The sequence below is a fragment of the Onychostruthus taczanowskii genome, unplaced genomic scaffold (assembly GCF_017590055.1).
Source record: "Onychostruthus taczanowskii isolate IOZ18803 unplaced genomic scaffold, ASM1759005v1 scaffold1, whole genome shotgun sequence".
Lineage (NCBI taxonomy): Eukaryota > Metazoa > Chordata > Aves > Passeriformes > Passeridae > Onychostruthus > Onychostruthus taczanowskii.
The window spans coordinates 6,838,897-6,862,644 of record NW_024496525.1 but is presented as its reverse complement, the minus strand read 5'-3'; the positions used below and the strand labels follow the sequence as shown (position 1 = coordinate 6,862,644).

The 23,748-nt window shown below is 42.9% G+C and overlaps 1 protein-coding gene across 1 annotated transcript in view; it reads right to left on the bottom strand.

Moving 5' to 3' along the window:
* LOC121341414 (deubiquitinase DESI2-like) overlaps positions 1-23,748 on the bottom strand; it is a 50,199-nt gene that overhangs the window by 14,315 nt on the left and 12,136 nt on the right. Inside the window, exons 2-4 of the mRNA XM_041414923.1 lie at positions 4,730-4,802; positions 3,364-3,457; positions 2,210-2,351 (exon numbers count right to left, since the gene is read on the bottom strand). Of these exons, the coding sequence (XP_041270857.1) occupies positions 2,210-2,351; positions 3,364-3,457; positions 4,730-4,802 (309 nt within the window). The remainder of the gene's footprint in view (positions 1-2,209; positions 2,352-3,363; positions 3,458-4,729; positions 4,803-23,748) is intronic.

The window sequence follows — 23,748 nt, the reverse complement described above, 5'->3', positions numbered from 1 at the left end:
GTTGAGCTATGCTGCTTCTCAGCTCCAAATTGCCAAAATGACTGTTCTTACCAGAATGGATGGGGCTACCTATTGTAAGGCAGCCACACGTATTCCTCATGTGCCTGGCTGAGTCTTATTGAATGGCTGGGACTTTTGCTTAGTGTAATTTTTTGCTTAGTGTTATTTTTATAAGAATTTCAGCTCCCATTTTCTGTGTCCCTGTGCTAGAGACCATCCAGGACATTCTGCTCCTGGGCCTGCTGTCCATTTCCTCTGGACATTTGTAATGCATTAGAGAGGGTTGATAAACACAGGCATATGTGAAGAGCAACAACAACAAAAAATCCTGCTTGCCTATGAAGGGCTTATTTAAACTGACGTAAATCTTGAGAAAATTCAGCTCCTGGGAGCAGAAGTGTCAGAACCAGCCATTCAGGCTTTTGCTGTACAATCTAGACAGGTTACGGGGCGATGAATGAGTGCTCTGAATCCACCAAGAAAGCTCCTGCAGGGAAACTTAACCCTAAACTCCACTCCTATAAAGATGCCCACTGAAAGCATATTGAAAACAAAATTCAAAATACACCACTAATTTTTCTATAAGATCTCTTACTTGACTTGTGTTAGGAAGGCTGGATGAGGAAGGGGCAGTGAGGGATACACTGATGTGTAGCAGTAGAATCAAGGAAGAATGGCTTTGAGCTTATATCTTAGAGACAAGACAGACATTTTACCTGTCAAAGTACATAGTAAGCTGTGACTTTATTTCACTGCTGCAGGTAAAGGATTTTGTTTCTCTTTTCGTGATAACCCTACAGCTTTCTGAGTTTTCTTCATAATTTTTAAAGTTCCTATTTTCTGTTTTAGTAATTTGATATTTGATTCCAAATTAGTAGTGTGGCTAATATTGATCTGCTCATTGTAATGCTTGGAACTTCATTCTCTGTTTCTACCAATTAAATTCCTTCCTGTTTGTTTTAATTTGCTAACATTTGCAGAAAGGACTCTATATATAATTAATAAGGATAACCAATTGGTTAATAAGGATTAACCAATAGAGAATTGGTTTTCCTAAGAGCCTAAATAGGACCCTTGTAAATCAATTCCTGGTTATCAGATTCACTTGTTTTTTTCTTACAAAATTATACAGTACTTTTTTCACACATCTCACTTGGGATCCGTGATGGGCTTGTTTGGGGATGAATGAACACTTGTGGCAAAAGAGGTTATTGGCATTGGACCCTCGCCCCATGTGATGAAGAAAGGAAAGAGATGTGTAATTAATTACAATGAGGATTCCAGAGGGAGAAATTAAAGTTTCACTGTTATAGCAGTCCTACCCTATAATGACAAATTATATTCTCTCCTTGAGTTTGCCATAAAGCAAATATGGAAAGCAAGGAAAGAGTTTTTATGGAAGGTCACTTCCATGTTGTGCTTTTCCCATATTTTTCTAACACTGGATTAATCTGGAAATCAGATTTACACAAATGTTGAATATTCACGTCTTAATTGAAACACACTTTAACCAGCTCATCTGGGAGTTGAGGAAGAAGGCAACTTCCCCCCAAAATAATCACAGCTTTGGGAATCAAAAATCAGATACCCCAAAATCAGCAGATAGGTGGAATAAAATTTGTGTTTCTCTGTGCTTCAGTTGTCTCTGAATAGAAATAACAACTCTGTTATAATAATTTCTCAAAACTCACAGTGGTTTTGGGAACATGAAAGTGAATAAGCATTGAAGAGGTCCATAAGAAAATCAATTCTTTTTTAATAGGTTTAGATGGTGCAGATTAGATAAAGAAATTACTCCCACTCTCTGAATACTACAAATTTTTGTTTCCAGAACACTGATAAACCCTTTTTATGCCTTTGCAGATCATACACTGTTATTTATGTTTGTTATAAAAATTATGCACATTTGCATGCTAACTAGGTCTGTCCTTTCAATTCCTGCTCAGTGCTGTTCAGTGAACCAAATTACAAGCATTCCTATTTTCCCACACAATTTAGACCAAACATGTGATAAACCTTCCACATCTCTACCTCCTTATCCCATCCCTTTCAACAGCAAAGGGCCTCCAAAAATATTAAGGGCAGAGAGAGAATACTTGGCTATGGGCTCTAACCTGGCAGGGAGTGCTGACCCCAGGTCCCTTTCTGTGAACATTACTACAGATCTGGAGCAGTTAAAAATTAATAAATAAATCCTATTTGTGCCCACCTCAGCCAGAGCAGAAGAAAAGTGATTACAGTTCTTGTGCATCAAGTGGTACGCGTTCCCTTTGTATTCCTTGCCCAGCTCTTCCATAATCTTATCCACGTCCTCTTCTGTGAAGTCTGTAGTGCCCAAGGCAATGGATTCTCTAGTTAAAAACAAAACATACAACAGGAAAAACAGAAAGATACAGTGAAAAGTGTGATACATACCAAGGGAGAAGGAAATAATCAGATATTGGCAAGAAGGAGAGGCTTAAAATGTTATGGACATGCATATCTGAGGCTATCAGTTATGACTAACAGAATGGCACAATACTATCCACAGCTTTTCCAGAAAGCAAGTTATCACACAGGCAACAGTCCTGAGATCTTCTTGCTCACCACCAGGGAAGTCTCAGCTCTGGGCATCTGCTCCTACTCTGCCCATCATCCCAGAAGAGAAATTTCTATTACAAGAGAGGAGATGTTTTTTCCACAACTGAGAGGGTCCCCTGGGCCAGGAAGGAGCAGACTGAAAACTTTATGCAGAAACCTATTGCTTCTCCCAATATTCACTCAGTAGCACTTCCTCTAAAATGGCCCTCAACATAAACTGGAAGTCTGGCAAGAACAAGCCCCCCTGCCCGGGACATTTCCTTGACCCACGGTCCCACAGTCTGAGCATCTCGAACAACACAAGAATGCAGCATCCTCTCAGGCTCCTCTAACAGCCAGTCTTCCCTTGAATGAGCAGCAAAAAACAGAGCAGCAAAAAACACACACAATCACTTCAGGTACTCTGTGCAGTATCCACAGATAGGGGATCCTCATAAAAGGAGAAGTCTTATTTTTTCCCCCTGTGCATTTGCTCTGTGTAACAGGCAAAACTGGGAGCACAGAAGACGAATAAAATGAGAAGAGTGAACTGCACTCATTCATAAGCATACTTTTAATCCCTGACAAACAAGGCTCATCACTGTTCCCTGTTTGCTGTACACATTCTTTTATCCACCTCCAAAATCCCTGCAGGGTTGCCTTTGAATCAGGATCATGGAAAGGATGACAGTGAGGGCACTTAGGAGGAGAGTGAAAGGAGGACCCAGAGGACAGGACTTGCCTGCTCCCCCTATACTGATGGCTACCAGGGGCAGAAGGGAAGATGTAGAAAAGGGCCCTTACTTGAATTTAAAGGTCTCGCCAAGTTCTACCGCACTGCCAGGTGTGATCTCGAAAATCCCACTGAAAGGGTAGGGATGCCCTCCATAGGCAAACTCTGACAAGAGAAGAAACAGACTGTGAGTAATTGAATGAACGCCATGTCAGGAAAAAGTCTATGGCAGCTGTCTGCATGGCTCAACATCAGCACCAGGGGCTGGGCTGTTGCCAAAATCTGTTTCAGCCAGACTCTAAAAGCTGTTTTCCCTGCCTAGTTACCTTTTGGACTGAGGATGCCCTCACCACCTCCCTCCATGCTAGCAGTACTGCTTTCCCACAGCACCAGGAAAACTCTCCAAGTCTGTCTCTGTCGCCATCCAAGTGACTTTCTCTCAGTGGAAAGTCCTGCATTGAAGGAATCTGGCTAAACTGTGAGAGGCTTCCAGTGGTGCTATGGAGCTGGAAGAAGCTGTTTCTAAGTAGGGAAAAATCAAATCTTCCAGAGGGATTTACAGGCAGTGAGTGGGAAGTCTGCAGAAAGCCAGGCTGATTGTACTCTGCTGCCTCAGCACACAGGTCAGGCCAGGGAGGCCCTCCATGTCATACAGGTCACCTTGCAGGGCCTGTGAAAGCCTCTGTGCCCAAGAAGGAAATAGCACCAACAGGGGTTCTGGCTACTGCAAGGCACTGCATGAAAACACCATGAGTGTGTAGCCAAGTCATTCCCATTTAATACTGAAAAAGGAAACAAAGTCTGTGATGCTAGTTCATCCATCCCCACACTACAGATGTTTTCCAGATCCCTTTTTAAATGGGTGGCTCTAATCAGTTTGCACCCCATGCAGACAATTTCAAAAGTCTTACGTGACATTTTTCTTTCTTTGTAATTCTGCTGTTTCAAATCAACATTTTCCAGTATCTGGAAACCCAGATTCTGAGATTTCTAGACCACACTGATAAAGAAGAAATGGAGAAAAGATTTTTCCTGACAGGGAATTAGCACAAACACATCTTCAGGCCTTAAGACAAGTCCCTGATCCAGCTCTCTTCCCCCTCCCTCATTTCTCCCATTCTCTCTCCCCCTCCTTCACCACAGAATGGCTTTCCAGCAGTGCTCCTCCCATCTGCCATCCTGCAACACACCTGCACAAGCTGTACAGGCTGCATTTACAGGCTGAATAAGAAGGACTACATGGGTCATAACAGAGCATCACGAGTCCCTCCTAGGCTCCACAATGGACTCTGAAAAGAGAATGGGCTGAGTTTTTCAGTTTTTATCCCTCAAAACATTCCTTGCCAAAAGCTGTAAGTTTGGGGTGCTTTTCCATATCAGACCAGCCATACAGTTGTCCTCATGTTCTGCAGGTAGTAAAAGGGAAATGCTTCATACCTCTGCCGTAGATCTCGATGCCAGAGTGGAAGACACCAATCCCCAAGGTGGAGGTGTATTCATTTATCCAGTACTACAGTAAGAGAAAAGCCACATTGGGAAGCATTAGTGGAAAAGAAACACATGATCTTGGTCTAGGGTACATCCCCCATCTCCCCAGCTCCTCTTAAGGAGAAGAGAGATTTTGAAATTATCTTGAGGCAAACAAATTGAGACTCTTACAGACCAACAGAAGTGGGCACTGTGTTTATTCAGCTGGACTGGATTAGCTCTCAAAAAAATGCTCATCTAACCCTTTCCACCTAAGGTACTAACCTGCATTAAGATACAACTGGACCTGAACCTGCATAAACCCAGCTGCTATAGGATGTGTGATTATTTATCTATCTTCTCACCTAATTGCTGACAGTGAGTCAGTTTTATCAATTCACTTGCCTTATTTAACCTTCAAAATCTTCAGTAAGAAAATCCCCAATTATTTTCCACACACCTTGTAACATCACCTCCCAGCACCCCTACTTATTATTAGCTTGGTTTTAGGCAAAGAGATCATAGAGATGGAACTTCGTTGCCCCAATTCAGAGAAATTTTGTTGCCCCAAGGTCAGAGAAATTTTCAAGAGGAGCTGTGCAGTGACTCCTTTGTCTGGAGCCCAGCGTTCCCCCGTTGCATTTAGAGCAGAGAAGCACTGCAGTCCAGTGCATGCGTGTGACGCTCCTCCACCAAGCACTGCGCAGGGCCTGTTTCCACCACGCCGTGAAGGACAGTGCAGACACCCAAACAAGTCCCAGCTAAGCTCATTCCAGAGCAAGAGGCTGTACAGCCATGCCAGGGCAATGCTGCATTGGAGATAATTAGCCCTGCTCAGCATCAGTGTTTATTAGGTCAGCTGCAGAGCTGCACTGCTACAGAAATGATGTTTTCAGGCACTGAGGAAACTGCCCATGCCTGGTATATTTGCAGTTCACTTACAGCTGCTGTGCAATGAAGATACATCTTCTGGTAACTTAGAGCAACGAAATTCTGTTTTTAATCTACCACTGCGAGGAAAATGAGTGCTGTTCACTTGTTCCTGTACAAGGACATGACAGGCTCATTAAACTAAAATTCTCTTCTGGGTCTGGTAGCAGCTTCTTGTGGAACCAGAATAAGCTGCATCTTCCCTGTGTCTGGTGTCACTGAGCTGCCATGGTATGAGTAAAAGCCCCTCTGTTGTTAGGCAGCCAGAGGTCTGGCACACTGCAACTACTGGGCTTGCACTACTTGCTTATGTATTTATGATGACTGCAGTAGCTCTGTAAATTACCTGAAAATGTTTTCTGCAAAACCACTGCTACTGTGAAAAAACACAGTAGCTTTGATATAAAAGCTACAGACCCAAGCCTGACTTAATGCATGGCTAATCTTGATATCTTAAACTATGTCCCCCAAAAATGCTTGCCTCTGGCAGTACAGCAGTTCCATTTCCCTCCAGAAAAGGCTGCAATACTTCTTGTTCTTTGTGATTTTTTAATCACAAATTATATATTGTTGCAGGAGGGCAGCAAACTGCCTGACCCTGGGTGGACTTCTGCCCACTGCTCTCTGCAGACCTTGTGTAACCTCCATTTACTTCTTCACTTGAATTATGCAAACTCTTGCTTTTAGGGTCAGGTAGCTCTCAGCCTCTACCAGCTGGGACAGCACATTAGCAGTGAACCCTAGATTGAACACCATGCCTGGTATTTAGGTGCCCTTGCCTTCTGCTGCCCTTCCCCACAGTTCACTGTTGCCTAATAATCTTATAGCAGGAATATCCCTACTCTGACTGGGGAAGAAGATAGAGGTGATGGCCACCCATGATACCATGGGACAAAAGCCTGTCTCCCCTGGACACAAAACCCTCCATTCAGTTCCTGAATCTCCCACACATCACAGAATTTTTAAGGTTGGAAAATCCCTCTAAGATCATCAAATCCAGCCAACAACCCAGCAGCACCACCATGTTCACCACTAAACCATGTCCTCAATGCCATATCTCATAATTTTTTAAATACTTGCAAGAATGGTGACTCCACTACTTCCTTGTACAGTCTGTTCCAATGCTTGACAACCCTTTTTGTGAGGATATTTTTTCCTAATATATATTCTGAACCTCCCTTTTCACAGCTTGAGGTCATTTCCATCCTGTCACTTGTTGCCTGGGAGAAGAGACCAACCCTCACCTCGCTACAGCCTCCTGTCAGGTAGTTGTAAAGAGTGATCAGGTCTCCCCTGAGCCTCATTTCCTCCAGGCTAAACACTCCCAGCTCCCTCAGCTGCTCATCAGACTTGTGCTCCAGACCCTTCACCAGCTCTGTTGCCCTTCTCTGGACCTGCTCCAACATCTCAACGGCTTTCATGTAGTGAGGGGCCCAAAACTGGACAAGTGCAGGACCTGGCACTTCACCTTATTGCCCCTCGTATGATTTGCCACAGCTCATTGATCCAGCCTGTCTAGATCCCTCTGCAGAGCCTTCCTACCCTCAGGCAGATCAACATTCCTGTCCAACTTGGCCTTGTCTGCAAACTGACTGAAGGGGCACTCATGGGTTAACTCCTCGGATAGTCTCAGTGAGCCTCAGAGAAACACAGATTTCTCAAGTCCTACTGAAACAAGTCCCCCATGATATGGGAAGTAGGTTGTCTTCTTCCCTCAGGCTGAGCTGTTGTCTTAGGGCAACAATACAATCAAATAATGCCCAGGTCATGCCAACTGCTTTGCTTAGAGAAGTAACTAATAGGAAGAGAAGGGAGACTTTTTAAATCAGAAATACTCTTGCCAGTTATCAAAATCAGGGCTATGTGCAGAGCCTCATCTTCATCAGGCTTTTTATTTCAAACAAGGAAGTTACACCAAAAGCACCTTGCAGCTATAGCTTTTTCTTCTTCCATATGAAAGGTTGTTGGATCAAAACAACAATAAGCAAAGAAGCAAGAAAAAACGCTCTCTAAAAACATTAATGTTCTGATTCTTGACCACCTCATACGTGCAGAGCACTCTCAGATCACAAGCCTGCCCTGTGCCACAAGCACTCTTCTTCACAGCACAGAATTTCATCCCCTGCAATGCATCCTGCCCAACTCCAGGAGCAGACAGACAGGCCTCAGGACAGCTCTGAAAGCACAAGTGAAGAGGAGGCTCCTCCAGATACAAAGAAGAGAGGAGCAAAAGTGTTTCTCTGGCTAATACCAGGTGTTGCAAGATTATGACTATCACATGGACATTTCTGTAGTTAAATGGTGTATTTTTCAGTATTAATTCCTTTAAACGAGCTATTGTGGACTGAAGTGAAACAAACTCAACCATGAAGCTATCCTGATTTAGTACTTTTTTCAAATAATTTCAATCACACAAGGGTGTTATTGAAGCGGGGTCTGATTTGCATCGTGGTTCAGTTGATACAATACTGGTATGACCTACTAGCAAGACCAAAGTGCAAGGCAGCTTTGAATCCTGGCTGTACTGTCCTCATCTCACCCCTGTCTCCAGGGTGCTGTAGATTCTGCCTGCAGTGTGTGACTGAACTCACAGTGAACGCCTCACAGCACTTTGGCATAGCCCCCGGCTTGTCTCGGGAGGAAGCTATGCTAAAGTGAACATGTCAGTCACTTGCTGAGCAGGAAAAGAGAATCCAAGCCAGATTTGAAACCAGGTTTGTACACACATGCACGAGCTGGCCTTGTTTTCCAAGGGGTTTGCAATTCTGAGCATAAGAACAGCAGCAACAGTCAGCAAATACTCATCTCTGGAGTAAATTGGTTATGGCTTAGATTAAAAACAAAAATCGGCAGCCTGTTCAGTCAGATGAAGAGCCAGGGAACTGAATACAGCAATATCTTAAAGGGAGTTGTGATTCATGCTTGCATTGCATACTGCCTGGAAAATTGTGCCCTAAACCATACACAGAGGGACTTTGAGCATTCTGTCTTATTTCCGTCTTCAACAGAGAACAACTCAGAAGATAACAGAGGCAGGGAGGAAGGCTAACCAGGCTACAATCACTTCATAATAGCAGCAGATAGCCCAAAACTTCAAATCCAGAGAGGAACCTTTGCATTTAGTTTGTAGTGTATCAGTTAATAGCTTTTAATGAAGGTCTCTGATGAAGTAGAATTCGAAAATGTTCAGGTTTTATTCAGATCTTCCCTGATTTTTTGTTGGTTTGGTTCAGAGGTCAGTAATGACCAGTGAGATAGTTTAGATTCTTTAGACTCTACGTCAGTTCTTGTGTTGTTCCCTTCATTTATCCATCTAACAGAGGTATAAGTAAAAGACTTACCAGAACACTGAACCATGCCCTAACTTTCCAGAAAAGAAAGAAACTAAAAGCTTCATTATATTGACATGCATCTTCCAGGTCTAGAGTGGAGAAGCAGATGATGTGATACTGGCAGATTATATCATCCTGGGGGTTTTCAGAGCAGGAGTTCCTAGGAACTCATACCAGAAACATGAGTGTCCAGATAGAAGAGGCCCATCCATGTAACCACTAACTTCCACCATCAACTAATACTGTACATTGAAGTAAGCTTACTTCAATACTGTAACATTGAAATTTATCACTAACTCTCTCTTCCCTACTTCAGACCTACTTCATTACTTTCCATGGTGTGTCACCAAAATCTTTCCTGCATCAATATGCTCAGCAGTTTGACTAAACAGCTCCCCACATGCTGGAGACAAGACCTCTTCCATGAATATCGCAGATATTCTGAGCACTCGATACTTTCTCTGAGCAGCCAACACACTAAGCAATATTCCATTTATCACCACAATACTGACTGGATATTCCACTCCACCAGATCCATCCACTACTGAACAGATGCTAAGCTCTCCTTCGTTATGATCTGTATGAACACATAGGAAAGAAATCCACCAGTCGTTAATTAGATCTGATTTCAATAAGTAGCTGCAAACTCAGAGTACCCAGTGTCACAGATCCTTGCCAAGAGCTCTACTCTTCACCAGGTATCACACACAAGCATTGTCTGAGCCAGCATAGAGAGAACTTGGCTCTGACCTCACCTGGTGCTCTGATGTCCAGGTATGACCACACACTGCTGTGACCGAGACACCCTTACCAGGGTTGGGTGCAGATGATGAAACAGTAACTAACTTGTCCCTGTCTCTTCTCAAAGCACCATCTGCATGTAATTCAAAAGGATTACTTCCTTTTCCCTGTGAGTTCACTGGCAGAGCTTTGCTTCTAGGAGAAAGGAAAAAAAACCAGTAAAGAATGATATTTAGACATTGCTAGGGAGCAAGGAGCATGTTAAGGAATTTGTGCCAACACAGGTCCCATAAGAGACTGTCAGCCCTAACACATGAATTTGACTTTAATCCTTTCCTTCTTGAGGGCCAAGTCACACACTGTACTTGGCCCTTTACAGGAATGTCTCCTCTTTATGGGATGAGGGATCTGGCTTGCTGAAGAGACCTTTGGCTCAACAAATGCAAGTGCAGGACACTCAGAGCAGTGCTTGCCCCTGCAGTCAAGTTACCTAAGCAGCCTCATGAAGACATGCAAAGGACTGTGTGCACTAACAAATACACTGCTCAGCTGTATCTCAAACACCAAGAAAATGCTCTGCAATGTTAAATCTCAGCACAAAAGGCAATCTTTTAAAGGCAACATCAGATTGATGCACCAGACCAGCTAGGGAACATCAAAGTAATACCTCAGCATTATGTCCTGAGATGCATTGATCCAGAAATTTGAGAGCACAAAAGATAAAACTGGAGGGGAAAGCTAGAGAACAGCATTTCAGGAAACTAGCCAGTAAAATCCCAGCTGTTCACAGCATACAGCCAGCAGCTTCAGAAGAGTTTCTTTCCTCAATACATCTCCCTAAATCAAGATCCAGAATCTTGGGCCCACAGAGGTGGAAGGAAAGGGTCCATAAAAGATCGAGATTATTCCCCAAGTAATGCTTGCAGGGGTGAAGGAAGCTTTACTTCAACTACAGACATGCAGAACAGGAGGCTTCCTGCAGATCCAGGGCTCTTCAGTCATATTGCAGCAGTGCTCACTTCTGTTCCAAGGCCCCAGGCATGCACACATTCCTGCAATATGTCCCAGTCCTTCTGCTGTTCACCCCTTCTGCCCTGGAGCTCTAGTGATAAAAACCCACTGTCATGTGGGATGACATCACATTTTAACAGCATGGCTACTATTAGCAGGGGTTTTTTTGCAATTGGGTGAGACTCAAGCTTATTTCAGTGTGATCCATGTCACACTCCATTCCCCAGGAGTCCAAGGCTTGTGTATTCATCAAGTCTGAAATGCTATTTTCCTAATACTACTGTGAATACAGATTAAGTGGGAAAGGTTTTAAATACATGTGGGCAGAACAGCAACTAAATAAAGCTTAACAGAGTATTGAGGAGTGATGACACAGACCTGTCTTTGCTACTTCACACCTGGGAAAAGCTACCTGGGTGGGTCCTCACTCCAGTACCAACAGAACATGGCTCTTCCCAGGTGGAGGATCATCTCCTGTGTCAGGTCCTCTTCACTGTTGCCAACAGCTATCAATCTGCACACGGGTGTGAAAGCCCATCAGGTCACTCCCAATCCAATCAGCCAAAAGCACCTGCTTTAGTCACGTATGTTAACTTTCAGCTACAATTCCAGACAGCGTTAAAGAAACAAAATGCTGCAGTGAGGATGTCTGTGTTTACAAACAGGCACAGCCCCCAGTTGCAGTAGACAATAACTTCCAAGTATCAAGAAAAACAATTCACAGGATGTAGTCACTGGCCTGCTTGCAAATAACCTGACTGGCAGAACTGATTAAAGCTCAGAAATTACAGGTTTTGTTCCATGAGAGCATTCTCAAATACTGAGAACTCTGCAACTTCAGTGCAGCAAGAGAGCTTGTAGCTCTGATGAGGCAGAGATACAGGGTGACACAAGGACCCCACTCAAGAACTCCACTTCATACTTGGATTGGCTGAAGAACAGACATCTGAGGAGCAGAGTCACAGAAAGAAAAAGACAAGGCATCCTTTGGCATGCAACTGTCTCTGTTCTGCTGCATTTTGAATGAAAGGAGCTTCTGCTAAAGATACTTCTCCACCCTTCAGGTTAATACACTCTAATAGAATAGGAAGTTCTTGGGAAACAACAGTCTGATACTTAGAACTGATACTGCTAAACATATTCCCTCATGCAAACCCAGAGATACGAGGAGAGGAGACCCAAGGCAGGATGCTCAGTTGCAGCCTTGAGAGGAATGAGAGGACAAGCCTCTGTGGGACGGCAGCAGCCAACTCTGTCTCAGCAGGTCTTCTAGTTCAGCCAAGTTCTGCTCTGCAAAGGAACTTTTCTTCTCAGGTTGGGCTAAATACATTCCTTGGCTGTGTCCTCAGGAAGAATTTTTTCAGAGTTTACTGGGGCTCTTCAGGCATTATTATAATATGCATCTGAATTGCCTGATGCATGAGCCAACAATAAAACCTTTACAATCAAGAAGCATAAAGAGCTTATTTCAGAGGCTTCTAAAACGCTGTGTGTGGATTAAAAACCAATGCTGCTGCTGAGAGAGATTGGAAATCCACTTATGCTTCAATGTTGTGACGCAATGTGATTTTAGTGAAAGGATATGAGAACAGAAGAAAATATTAATCATGCTGTGGAAAGGAAACAGTAAGCATTTCACAAGTTAACTTTTGTGTGTATTCAGAATATTTTTAATTAAAAGTCACAAGCAAGATTTAGCTGTGATAATGGGATACCTCCAGCATTTCCACTTACAGCCTCATCCTATAAATGGTAGGCACAGTTCTAGCTCAGTATACTGAAGTCTCTTACAATTCTCTGCTTTCTCCATTACTGTTTACACTTTCTACCCTGTTACACTGCTGGCAGGTATTGTCCTGAGCAGAGCTTCCTTCCCGCAGCTACATCTGTGAGGTGTTTACAAGTTGACTGCTGTGCATCCTTGGCCTCAAGGCATGCACCTCTGAAGCTGCTGCTCAGAAGGCAGCTGACCCGGTGTGCTCTGCACTGAATACAGTTCTCTTGTTGAGGAGAGCCAGCACTCATCTAACTCATGTTTCAGGGCTTGAGTGAGCACCTGCCTCACCAACAGAGACATAGGGCAACTTGCTGGCTGAAACAAACAACTATTTTCTGTCCCTGCAGAATGACCATCCCTGTCTCTTCTGTTTGTATGCTCACACAAAGCCAGCCCACCAGGCCAAGGGTTTGTCACCAGTCATAACACTAATGGTCCATATCGGCTGTCTGTGTACCAAACATGGTATTTATAGCAGACTGCTTACAGCATACAAGAAGCAATGTGCCATTTTTCCAACCTCCACCTGCTTCCCTAAACTTCATTACTGACTGTGCCTGAAGGAGTCAGCTCAGTGAGCCAGGGTGGGACTGGGGACATCAAACAGGAGTCACTGAGGGTGGGTTGCTGGAACATGTGCCAGTGCCAAGAGCCTGTCCCACACAGTAATCTTAGAAGCAGCCCTGAAGAAGGATTATCCATGCTATTGCACACCCCTTTACATGCTGTATCCCCTTAGTTTCGACACCTTTTATGAAACTCTTCACCTCAAGCATATGAAGCCAGAAAAAAACCACATCAATTTGCAGGATTACACTGAAATATATTCACTCATGGAATGTGCCTGAGAAACTCACATGTGTTAGAAACCTAAGGAAGTAATAATACCTTTGCCTTAGATGCATTCACAATGACAAATTGAGAGGTATTGAAAGAGAACAGCAGCAAAATGATCAGGGAAGTGGCAAGACTGACATATAAGAATTAATTTAGAAGTGCTAATAGCTTGGCAAAGCAATGACTGCAAATGACAAATCTGCAAACATTTGAAAGGCTGACATGAATTATGGGAGAATACTTCTTAAGAATGATACAAAAGATTCAAGCAGGAGCAACATACTTATTTTAAAAAGAAGAGAGACTTTGACTAAGTGCTTAGAAGATTCCTGGCAGCAAAAAAAAGAACAAGAAAACATTTGTATGACTCAAAACCAGATCTTGAGAAAGCTTTAGTTTGCCTGTGCAAGACAGAGTATTGAACGGTCTGAACTGTTTTGCTCTGCTAATGTCAAGGAGGCTGTTCATATTCTTGGCTGAGTGTATTTCACACCTATCTGCATTGTGAGCCCTCAGACTGTCAATAAGTAGGCTTCCCATCAAAGAGGCTTCAGATGAGCTGAAAAAAAATGCAAGGGAGATAAATACCCAACAGCCTGGACAGGAACTGTCTGCAGAAGCACAGTGCAGATGCTTTGGCTCTGGAACTAGACTGACCCTGACTCATCGAGTAGGGTCAGCAATACGGCCTTAAGGCTCTCTGTCCTTCCTCCTGCAGAAAGGATGCAATCGAGAACTGTAATAACAAATAGGGCTGTTAAATGATTTTTCAGATGCGGAGTAATGCTGTGGCCTTGCTCAGATCAAGAAACATTAACATCTTTTCCTTTGTTGGTAAGGCTCCTTTGCTGTCTTCTGTGGACCTGTAGCATTGTTTCCCTCCAGAGAAGAAGCTAACCCCATCCTGATATCCAGCAGTACGGAGGGAAAACAGACATTCAGTGCATCCTTTGCAAACACACTCCAGTTGACTCATCAGTCCTGCCCAGGCCAAAGCATCTGCTTTGTTCAGAGTATTGGGCTGCAGGTACCATGCACCCCGAGTCCCCCACAGAACAGCTGATTGACAAGCAGCTGTAGCATATCCCTCAAAAACTGTGCTGAAAAGCACAGTTCATCTCTGCTCTGACAGATTAGTAGCAGAAATTTGAACTTCAGTCTTTCAAATCCAAGATGAACACCCTAATCACCAGCCACAGCTTCTCTGTCAGTGTAATGCAGGCACATGTAAACTGCCCAGCAGAAGACAATGAGAGATTCATGCCACCAAATAAACCCACAGCTAAGACTTTTCTTCCAAAGGCATGTCTAGATCCCTGCTCAGGTTCCTGAATTTTTCTTCCATGATAGCAAAATGGTACTATGACACTGATTCTTCCTTGTTGACTTGCCCTCCTTTGCCCAGGATGTTCCAGCCTGGGCAAACACAAGTACCTACTTTTTGGTTAACCCAGGCACACCAACAGACCATACCTGACCACCTGAGGCAGATTTCTTGTGATCTCTTCTTGGGTTTCTAATGAGAACATGAAAAACACTAATCTCTTTCAAGCTACGGTATAGTTTCAAACACCCTTCACCATGCTGTTTCCATAGCTAGGATGCCAAACAAGAATTTGAGAGGGATTCCTTGCTCTGCTACTGACATAACACAGATTTACTCCAGACCAGGTCAAATGATACTACATTCACATTCAAAACTGTGATCCTCCAAATTGTTCTTCCAATTCCCATTTACCCTGAAGTGTTTAACACCATCATTATCAGCAATCTGAATGGAAGACTTTCCCATTCCACTGCAGTGAGAGCTCCACAATCAAGTACAGAGAATCCCCAATAAGGATGAAGATCCACAAAGTATGACTCACCCTGGGGATTCCTAATGGCAGCATTAGCACCTCATAGCCAGGAGTTAAACCTACCCACAGGTGAATCTAGATCCTTACAGGAAAGTAAAAAAAGAATGTAAGATTTCCCAGATTTTCTCTTTGTGCAAGGATTGTGTAGAATCAAAATTATATGATGTATAGGCATGTGAATTCTCACTCAGTCTCATTCTGCCAAAACCAGCTGTGTCTGTGAGTCAAGAGCAGGGTAGGGCCTGTTTCCACTAAGCAATCTATAGTCCATGCTGGCTTTGGTGGCACACATTCAAAATACCTCATAGTGTCCATGAGAGAAACTGACTGTGTGCCACTAACAATAGTTTGCTATTACAAAAGAAAAAAAAAAAAAAATCAATATTTGTCTCCAAGCTTCTGAGAAGAGAATCTATTCTGCAGCATAGATGAGGGAAACCCTTTCACAATGTGAGCTGAGGTTTTTTCCTGGAGAAGTTCCAGGGCCCTTGCCTGGCTGGCAGGGTGCCTAACCAGCTTAGCTTAGAAAAATACTGGGAAATACAGATTCCTGCAGCTAACGACCTGTCCTTTATGCTACAGTGTTTGTCCTGTCCTGGATAAAACTCTTCAAATACAGTGCCAATGTCATACAGCGTCTCATCTCTCTGCACTTCATACAAGTAAATGGATATGTGTGCATTTTTGCCATAATTGTATACTCTCTCTGCTCTTCCAGCACAGCTACTGAGGAATCGCATTGCAGTGATATCTCCAGATTAGAATGTAAGAGATAAAAAAGAAAACAAGGAACCTGCATATAGCAGTGATAAAATGCTGCTGTGCCATGGAGATTCAAACACTTCCTTCAAAACCCACTTCTGTTGGTCTGAAGAAGGAAAAAAAAATAAAACAGTAAAGCAAGAAGCATTTAATTGAGAAAGGAATGGTCTCAAGAAGGGATAAGTGTATAATCTAGCTCAATGCCAGAATATGTTGTTGGAATAATTATCATCTACAAGGCACAAAACTGATACAGAAACATCAATGAGGGAAGTTCAGACAGAAAATTGTTTATAACCCATGACTCAAGGGCTTCTGTGCTAAATGATTGCAACACTATTTAAAATTACCAAAGAGAGTAAACATGAATAGCTTAGGAAATGAGGAAATTTCTTATTGTTGGAATTTACCTATTGGATGCTGACAAAGTGTTTTAGGGATACTTTTGCTCCCCCCATATGAAGATGCAACAGAATGATTAATATGAGCAGCATGCCACTGTGGCTGAGAACAAATTAAAAAGCTGTGGGAGTGTCTTAACAACTCTGATGTCATGTACTCTGCTTTGGTTTGGGTGTAGGCTACAGGAGGTTTGTTTGTTGTTTTTTCCAAGATTTCCCTCTGTCTTTATTTAATGAGCAGCACTGGATGTGCAGCTCCAAATGCATTTAATAGCCAGCCCTTGCTGAAAGACAGAAATGGCTGTTAGGAGCAGTGCCTGGCAATGAGTCAACAGCATTTGGTACTATGAAGATACTGTTTTGTGTGCAAACCACTTCAGATTAAAATGCAGGTGTTTGTCCCTTCAAAGGGACAGCCTCTGCACTTGCTTCTCCCAAGGGAGAGACACAAACCTGACAATGAAGCTTCTTTGGAAAACATTAACTTGTCCTTTCTTTCTTTTCCTTACCCCCACCTCATAAACAGCATAGCATGTGTTATACTAGCATTCAGGCTACCCTAAATATTTCCTTTCTTCTGGGCACAATAGTGATTTTACACTTGTATTAAAGCAAATCTTCTGTGCTAGTCTGCTGTATGTTGCATATATCTAGAAACAGATCTGAAATGACCCAAGAGATTCAGACAACTGCTTCCTTCATGGACTTGTTTCTTACAGTATCTCCACATCTGAAATGTACCCAGTAAGATCAGGAATTGAAGGAGAAAAGATAAGATAAGGAAATATTTTAGTAAGACCAAAGAGGAGAATTTGCCTTATGTAACAAGTTTCTCTGGGAATATTCCTCCCTCTGTCTCCTCCTCACCACCCCCATTAGTATTTATTTCTATAAAAATCCATTAGATACTGCGACTACATCTTGGCTCCTGTTTGCTTCAGTGAAAAGAGAAAGGGTTGTATACTTGTACCATGGAGTGCAAATGGTGTTGTCTGCCAGATCCCTCAGAAAGCTGCCAAATATTTCTCCTTCATGCAGAGCAGACAACTAATCTGAACTGTGGCCAGGCTGAGGTAGGAGAAGGAGGTAAGCACTAATGCCTCACCTAGCTCACAACATCCTCTAAGACCTCTGCCCTCAGATTAAGCTGTTTCCATAGACTGGCCCTTCTAAGAAGAAAGTATTCTAAGATATCTGGACCCTTCTCGATGCCCAGATATCTATTGTATTAAAACAAAGCCTTATTTGGCCTTAGGAGGTCAGCCATTGTCAACTTTCTCAAAAGCAGAATGCAACTTATATCCGGAAGAGAAGAAGCACACTCCAAGCACACCCCCATTTTGATTACTATCAAAAATAAGAGCACATGCTCTTAATAGGACACTATACACAATTCATATTCCATACTGACCCAGAAATTCTTCTCAGAGAACCAGAGACCTAAAAAAGTCATCACCCTCTTTCCAGAGTGATCCATAGTGCAGAACAAGGGCAAAACCCCATTCAGTTGGTCTCAGCTTTGATACAAACATGACTTGCATAAATGATTAAGGGTATTGTACAGCACATATGGATTTCAGTTCCCTTGAGCTGCTTTTCTGTAAGTTCTTACATGCAAGCTAAGGAATACAAATGGCCATAAAGCCATAAATTAAGCTAATTATCCAGTAAAACAAGAGGGAAAAAATATTTCTATTCCTATCTAGCAAGGAAGTGATCTGGACACTCTAGCAATGAAAGTCATGCAGGTGATGAATGGATAGGTCTGACACCATTCAGTTCCCACTCCATATATCTGCCTTCTCCTAAGTTAGATGGATGAATACAAGAAGTAAACAGATTCATCAAACAAATAAGATCAGCAGCCCAGCCTGATATATTTCATCTTATGTGAAAGTTCCATTTGCTCTATGAAGTACAAGTTCAGTAGCATTTTTGTAATTCATTTTACTGTGATTCCCTTTAACACCACAATAATTTTGTTTAGCTTCTCTAACTGGAAGAGACCACAAAGGGATAAAATCCCCAAAATAATATAAAACTGGGTATTATGACCAAAAGACTGCTTGCATGACTGGGAGATATCAGGAGGGGCTAGTGTCACCAGATGGAGTTCATAAACCAATCTCTCTTCTCATACTTCCTATCAGATCCAAAGGAGAAGTAGCTTGTAATCTCTTTGGAGCCAGAACTCTTTCTCTGGCTCCTATTTGCAAAGTGTCTTTGTGAAATATGATGGAATCCCAGTTCATGGCTGAGGCTCATTGTTGGTATCACAAATGAATCATGAACAGCAAGACAAGGCAAACACCAGCATATTGTAAGCAGGAGAGTACTACCTCCTTCCACAGGAGAACATTGAGAAATCTTCACAAGCAAACAGGACATATTTGCTCATGCACCACACATGCAAACATAAATACAGTCTGTACAACAAAGCCTTAGAGAACAGCAGTGTTTTAACCCTCTGCTTTCCATCAGGTGGCTGGCTAGCAATATGCAAACATGCCCAAGACTGTGCACAAATCCAACAAGCAGTCTCCATTCACATATGCTATTTTAGTAATCAAGCCTAGAAACAAGCCCAGTATTGCACCAAAGGTGCAGCACTGCAGATTGGTCTTGGCAAAACTCCTTATAGGAACAATTTTCTCCTAATCATCCTCTTCCAGATCATGGTGACTTACACAAGCATGCTGCTGAATCCCTAGGAATGACTTTGCTTTCTGTGGCAATAATTAGCCTGCTCAGAAGACAGCCCTCTTCAGCAAGTAAACTACAGAAGATGCAAATTTTTTAATTCTTAACTTACTTTATCCTCCAAGTGCATTTGAAAGTGGTAAACAATGACAGCAAACACACAGCTTGGTTTGCTACCCTGCAGTAGCAATGTCCAGGTAACCAAGTATGAAAACAGTGCTGGATAGAGAAAAATAGCCAGCAATGCACATTTTTTCCTCTCTCTTTGTAAAAAAAAAGGCCACCTACTGTGACATGGGCTTCATTTCTATTTTATGTAATTGTGTAGCCGTGGTTTCTACCTCACTTGAACACTAATACCATGGGGTTTGTGCACCCATGTTTGCAAATACCTTCTTTGCTTTCCCTTCCAGCTCAGTGCTAGCAAGGCATGTGCTCCTCATCTGTCTGATCAGATGGCACCACAGAATGGATGTGAGCAAGACCAGCCTGGTGCCGAATTGCTGCACTAGTGCCAGTCCTAAAGAAGAGCACTCATGAGAGAAAGAATGCCAGCTAGGTTCAGCAGAGAGATGGGATGGAGAATAACATGATTCATGTCACGAGTGAGCATTTGGAAGATGCTTCAAGTAAACAGGAATCAGTCTTGAGTTTTAAAGCCTTAAGAACAGCCAAGATTTTGGAAGCATTCAGGCGCTCTATTTCTTTGGGATGTGGAACTGCTTGGCATTGTGGCACTCAAATCTTAGTTCAAGTGCAGTCACAATAAAGATTTAGACATCATGAACATACAAAGGAGGGGTGGGAGAACCTGAGTGTCCAGCAGAGAGCACTGCAGGCAGCACTCTTACTGATCATTCCTTACTCAAACTATCTCAGGACCCTGTCCTTTCAAGAGTACATGAAAACATTTTCACTTTTAGCTTCTAGACAGACCTAAAAAAATAGAAGAATAACCTCTCCAGTAACACTTATCTTTTCAACCCTTCCTCCAACAGGTCAGAAAAGAAGTCTTTAGGGCCAAGTCTTTAGTGATAGCAAAGCTGTAAAAGGAGAACTCAAACCAGACACCCACTGTTACAGAAAAAATTAATTCAATCTTTCTATTCAGAAGTTTCTTGTTTCCACCAGAATAAAACTGGTGAGATTCCCATGCTGGAACCTCCTACTTTTATTTTTATAGAAGTAGGAGGAGTGAGGAAACCAGAAGAGGACTTAGCTTTTCACCACTAGGTAGTATACCTGCAAGCTACCAGCAAGGGCTGTTGATACAGAAGGTTATTACATTTGCTCAGGAAAACTGAATGGAAGAAAAAGCCATAGAGGCCTAGTAAAGAAGCAGAGGCCAAGCTCAGAGACGCCCCAGAGCTAAAAATGTGTGAATGTGTTAGAAGGAAGTGTCATATATGCTTGTGCTGCTCCATCTCCCAATTGTGGCCACAAGCAGGCACTGAGGGAAGAATAATGAAATTGGATTAGATGGATCCTTGGTCTGAAACAGTCTGGCCCTTCTTATGTTCGTGTGTTCTTTTCTGTGAATAAGAATAAAAACATGGAAAGGAAACTTGGACATACAAGGAGGGGAGGTATTTCAAAGATGGGCTTTCACCTGTCTGAAAGACAGGGCAAGCCTTGTAAACCCGTGGGAGAGAATCTGCCTCACACTTTGGTAGTCAGAATACAATTTAAGCAAAGGTTTTGAGATTACTCTGTAATTGCCCAATTAGTTCTTGCATGCAAAAGGGATTCTCTTCTATTTATTCATATCCAGCAGGGCAGAAATCCAAAGCTTTCTGCCCACTGTGGATTTGCTCTTCCAATTCATTAGGATTAATTTCTTCACCACCCACACAATTCTCTGATTCTCTTCCTCCCCTCCTGCCCCACTGCCACCTGTCAAAGTTATAAAGATGATTGGTGCTCCTTAAAAGCAGCACAAAACATCTTTATCCATCTATTTATTGGCAGATGCTTTCTCCCCCCTGCTTCTTTGCTAGACTAGTTCTTTCCAAAAGCCTGCAGTCTGTCAAGCTGTCTCCAGAGCACACATGTGCATGCAGTGTTTAACCACATCACCTCCTGTAACCCCTGTGTTCTTATCCCCCAAAATCCTAGGTAGCATTTTATTTTGTCCAGTACCAAGTTCAACAAGAATATTTTCAAATCTATTGGCCATTAAATTAAATTATAACCTGTGTAAACAGGTCAGCATAAAGACTTCAGGCTTGTCTAGAGCAGTTGTTTTTAATTTCTAAGGCAGAGGATAAATTTTGGTGGATTAACATTAATGTAATCCTGTTGTCAAGTCATTGGGCAGAGCTGGGACTGACTGTTTCTCCTTTACCTCCTCCTCTCTCAGTCCAAAGCCTATACAGAGCCATGGGGGGGAAAAAGTGGAGCCCTGGCTCATTTACCTCTGTTTACTCAGTGACACCTTTTCAGAAATCTTCTTGAATTGTATTACCAGAGATGCTATGTAAATTAATCAGTTTGGAAAGAACTATCTCTGATCCTGTTGGTGTCTCAGTACAACATTAAATCCTAGGCATTTTCTTTCAAACAGGAAATCACTATAACAACAGAGGGCCTGCACTTTCATTTTGAAAAGACTGAGAGCTGGAAGAGTGCTTCTCACCCACAGTTCCCTTCAGTGCTAGAAGCTATCTGAACTCCATCAAAGGAGAGCACAGGTAAACTGGGAAGCCTCAATAAAACACTTTGCTTTGAAATATCTATCACAGTCCTTAAAAAGAAATCAGACCATTTTCAGCAGCCCCAGCTGGAGAATTGGTGCTACACTATAAGAATAGTCTCACAATCCTAACTCCATATCAAAACCCAAGGGACTGCACAACAAGTTACCTAATCATAGAGTCATAGAATATCTCAAATTGGAGGGGACCCATGAGGATCATGAAGTTTAACTCCTTGCTTCTCTCAGGACTATCTAAAACTAAACTCTAATGACTAAAAATGTTGTCCAGACGCTCCTAGAACCATGCAAGGCTGGGGCTGTGACCACTTCCCTGAGGAGTCTCTTCCAGTGGCCGATCACCCTCTCAGTGAAAACCTTTTTCCTAATGTCCAGTCTGAACTTCCTCTGACACAGCTTCATTCCCTTCCTCATGTCCTATCATCAGACAAGCCAGTCTCTCTGCTTGCTAGTGCCTCAGCAGCAGATTGGGAATAACAGCCTTTTCCTTCTCCAGGGAAATAATGGCAAGTACATTGGAGAAGACTGAGAAAGGATCATGCCCTGGAGTGAAAAAGGCTAAGCAGATCCCTTGGGTATCCTGTTCCACCCCTGCAACAGCAACACAGCATGGAGATACCCTTGCTTTAAATTGTTGAGCAACATCAGCAAGGTCCAGAGCACAGAACTGCTCAGGAGGAGCTAGTGTATCCTGTCACGAAGCACAGCACACAGCCCCCTCATGCTGCGTTGTTTTCTTACCCACCTCTTCTGCATCTTCCATCCCTGGAAAAACATCCACCGTGCTGCAACCTGTGTGTTTGCAATTCACACACCATCATCTTGATTTGCTTGGGCTTTCCTGACAGAACTGAATGAATAGCAAATTGAGCTCTGTTTTTCCCTCCCCCACTCTCCCCTTGCTTTTGTACATGCTGAAGGAAAAAGCTTCCTCTGACTCAGATTTCAGCTGTCACAGATTTCAGCAGTTTTCTCCTAGGAAGTCTGGATGCTAATGACAGAAACAGCAGCTGTCTCTAAATACTTCATCTGCTGTCTGTGGTCAGAGGGCAGTAAAGGCCAAGACCTGCAGCAGGTGTGGTGGGTGATTGCTTCAGAAAATCCCCTTCAGGGATTTTCTGAAATCCAGACAGGCTCTGGTGAGAAGGGATTGAGACCACCACCCTCTGATTGACAGGAAGGCCAGGAACAGTTGCCAGTTGAACAGGGCAGGCAGGAGGGATGGAGCAGGAGGGCATGTGCTCACCCAGACACAGGTCAGGCAGCCAGCAGGATGCAGGGCTGCTGCTCCTCAGCTCACTGCTCAGAAATCCTGCTGCTGCCTCCCATTCCGATGGGAATCATTCCAGGCAGCTACAGGTGCCAAAAAGCAGTCAGTTTTAAACACCTAAGCATCCCATAAATAGGGTATCTTACAGGTGAGATGACTCAAGGCAAAGAGATTGAAGTGGTTTGCTAGAAATGTAGTTGAGAGTGGAACTAGGACTAAAGTTTGGGTATTTCTCTTTCTCAACATCCAGTGCTTTACTCAAAATGAAGGTTTGTTTGTTCTCGGCCAGAGTCCAAGGATGTGCTTTGTTGGCAGCATGAAACAATCTGTTTAGAGCTTTTTGATTCCCACATGTTCAAAGCACTTGTACTTTCCACAAAACATTGTGGTGTCATTGAACACAATGTTATGTTTGAATTGAAAGGAGGAAAAAAATCTCCATCTATTATTACATGTAAATAAGAGTTGGTCTTCTACACAATATCTTAAAAAAGAATAAAGGAAGAGTGAGTTTGACCCTTGCTATGCTAATTATTGATACTCTACCATCAATTTACTCAGACAAAAAAGCACCCTATCAGATCCACTATAATTTCTTTCACTCTGTATGAAGACATCCTGGGATAGAAGGAAGGGCAGAGGCAAACACAGAGGTA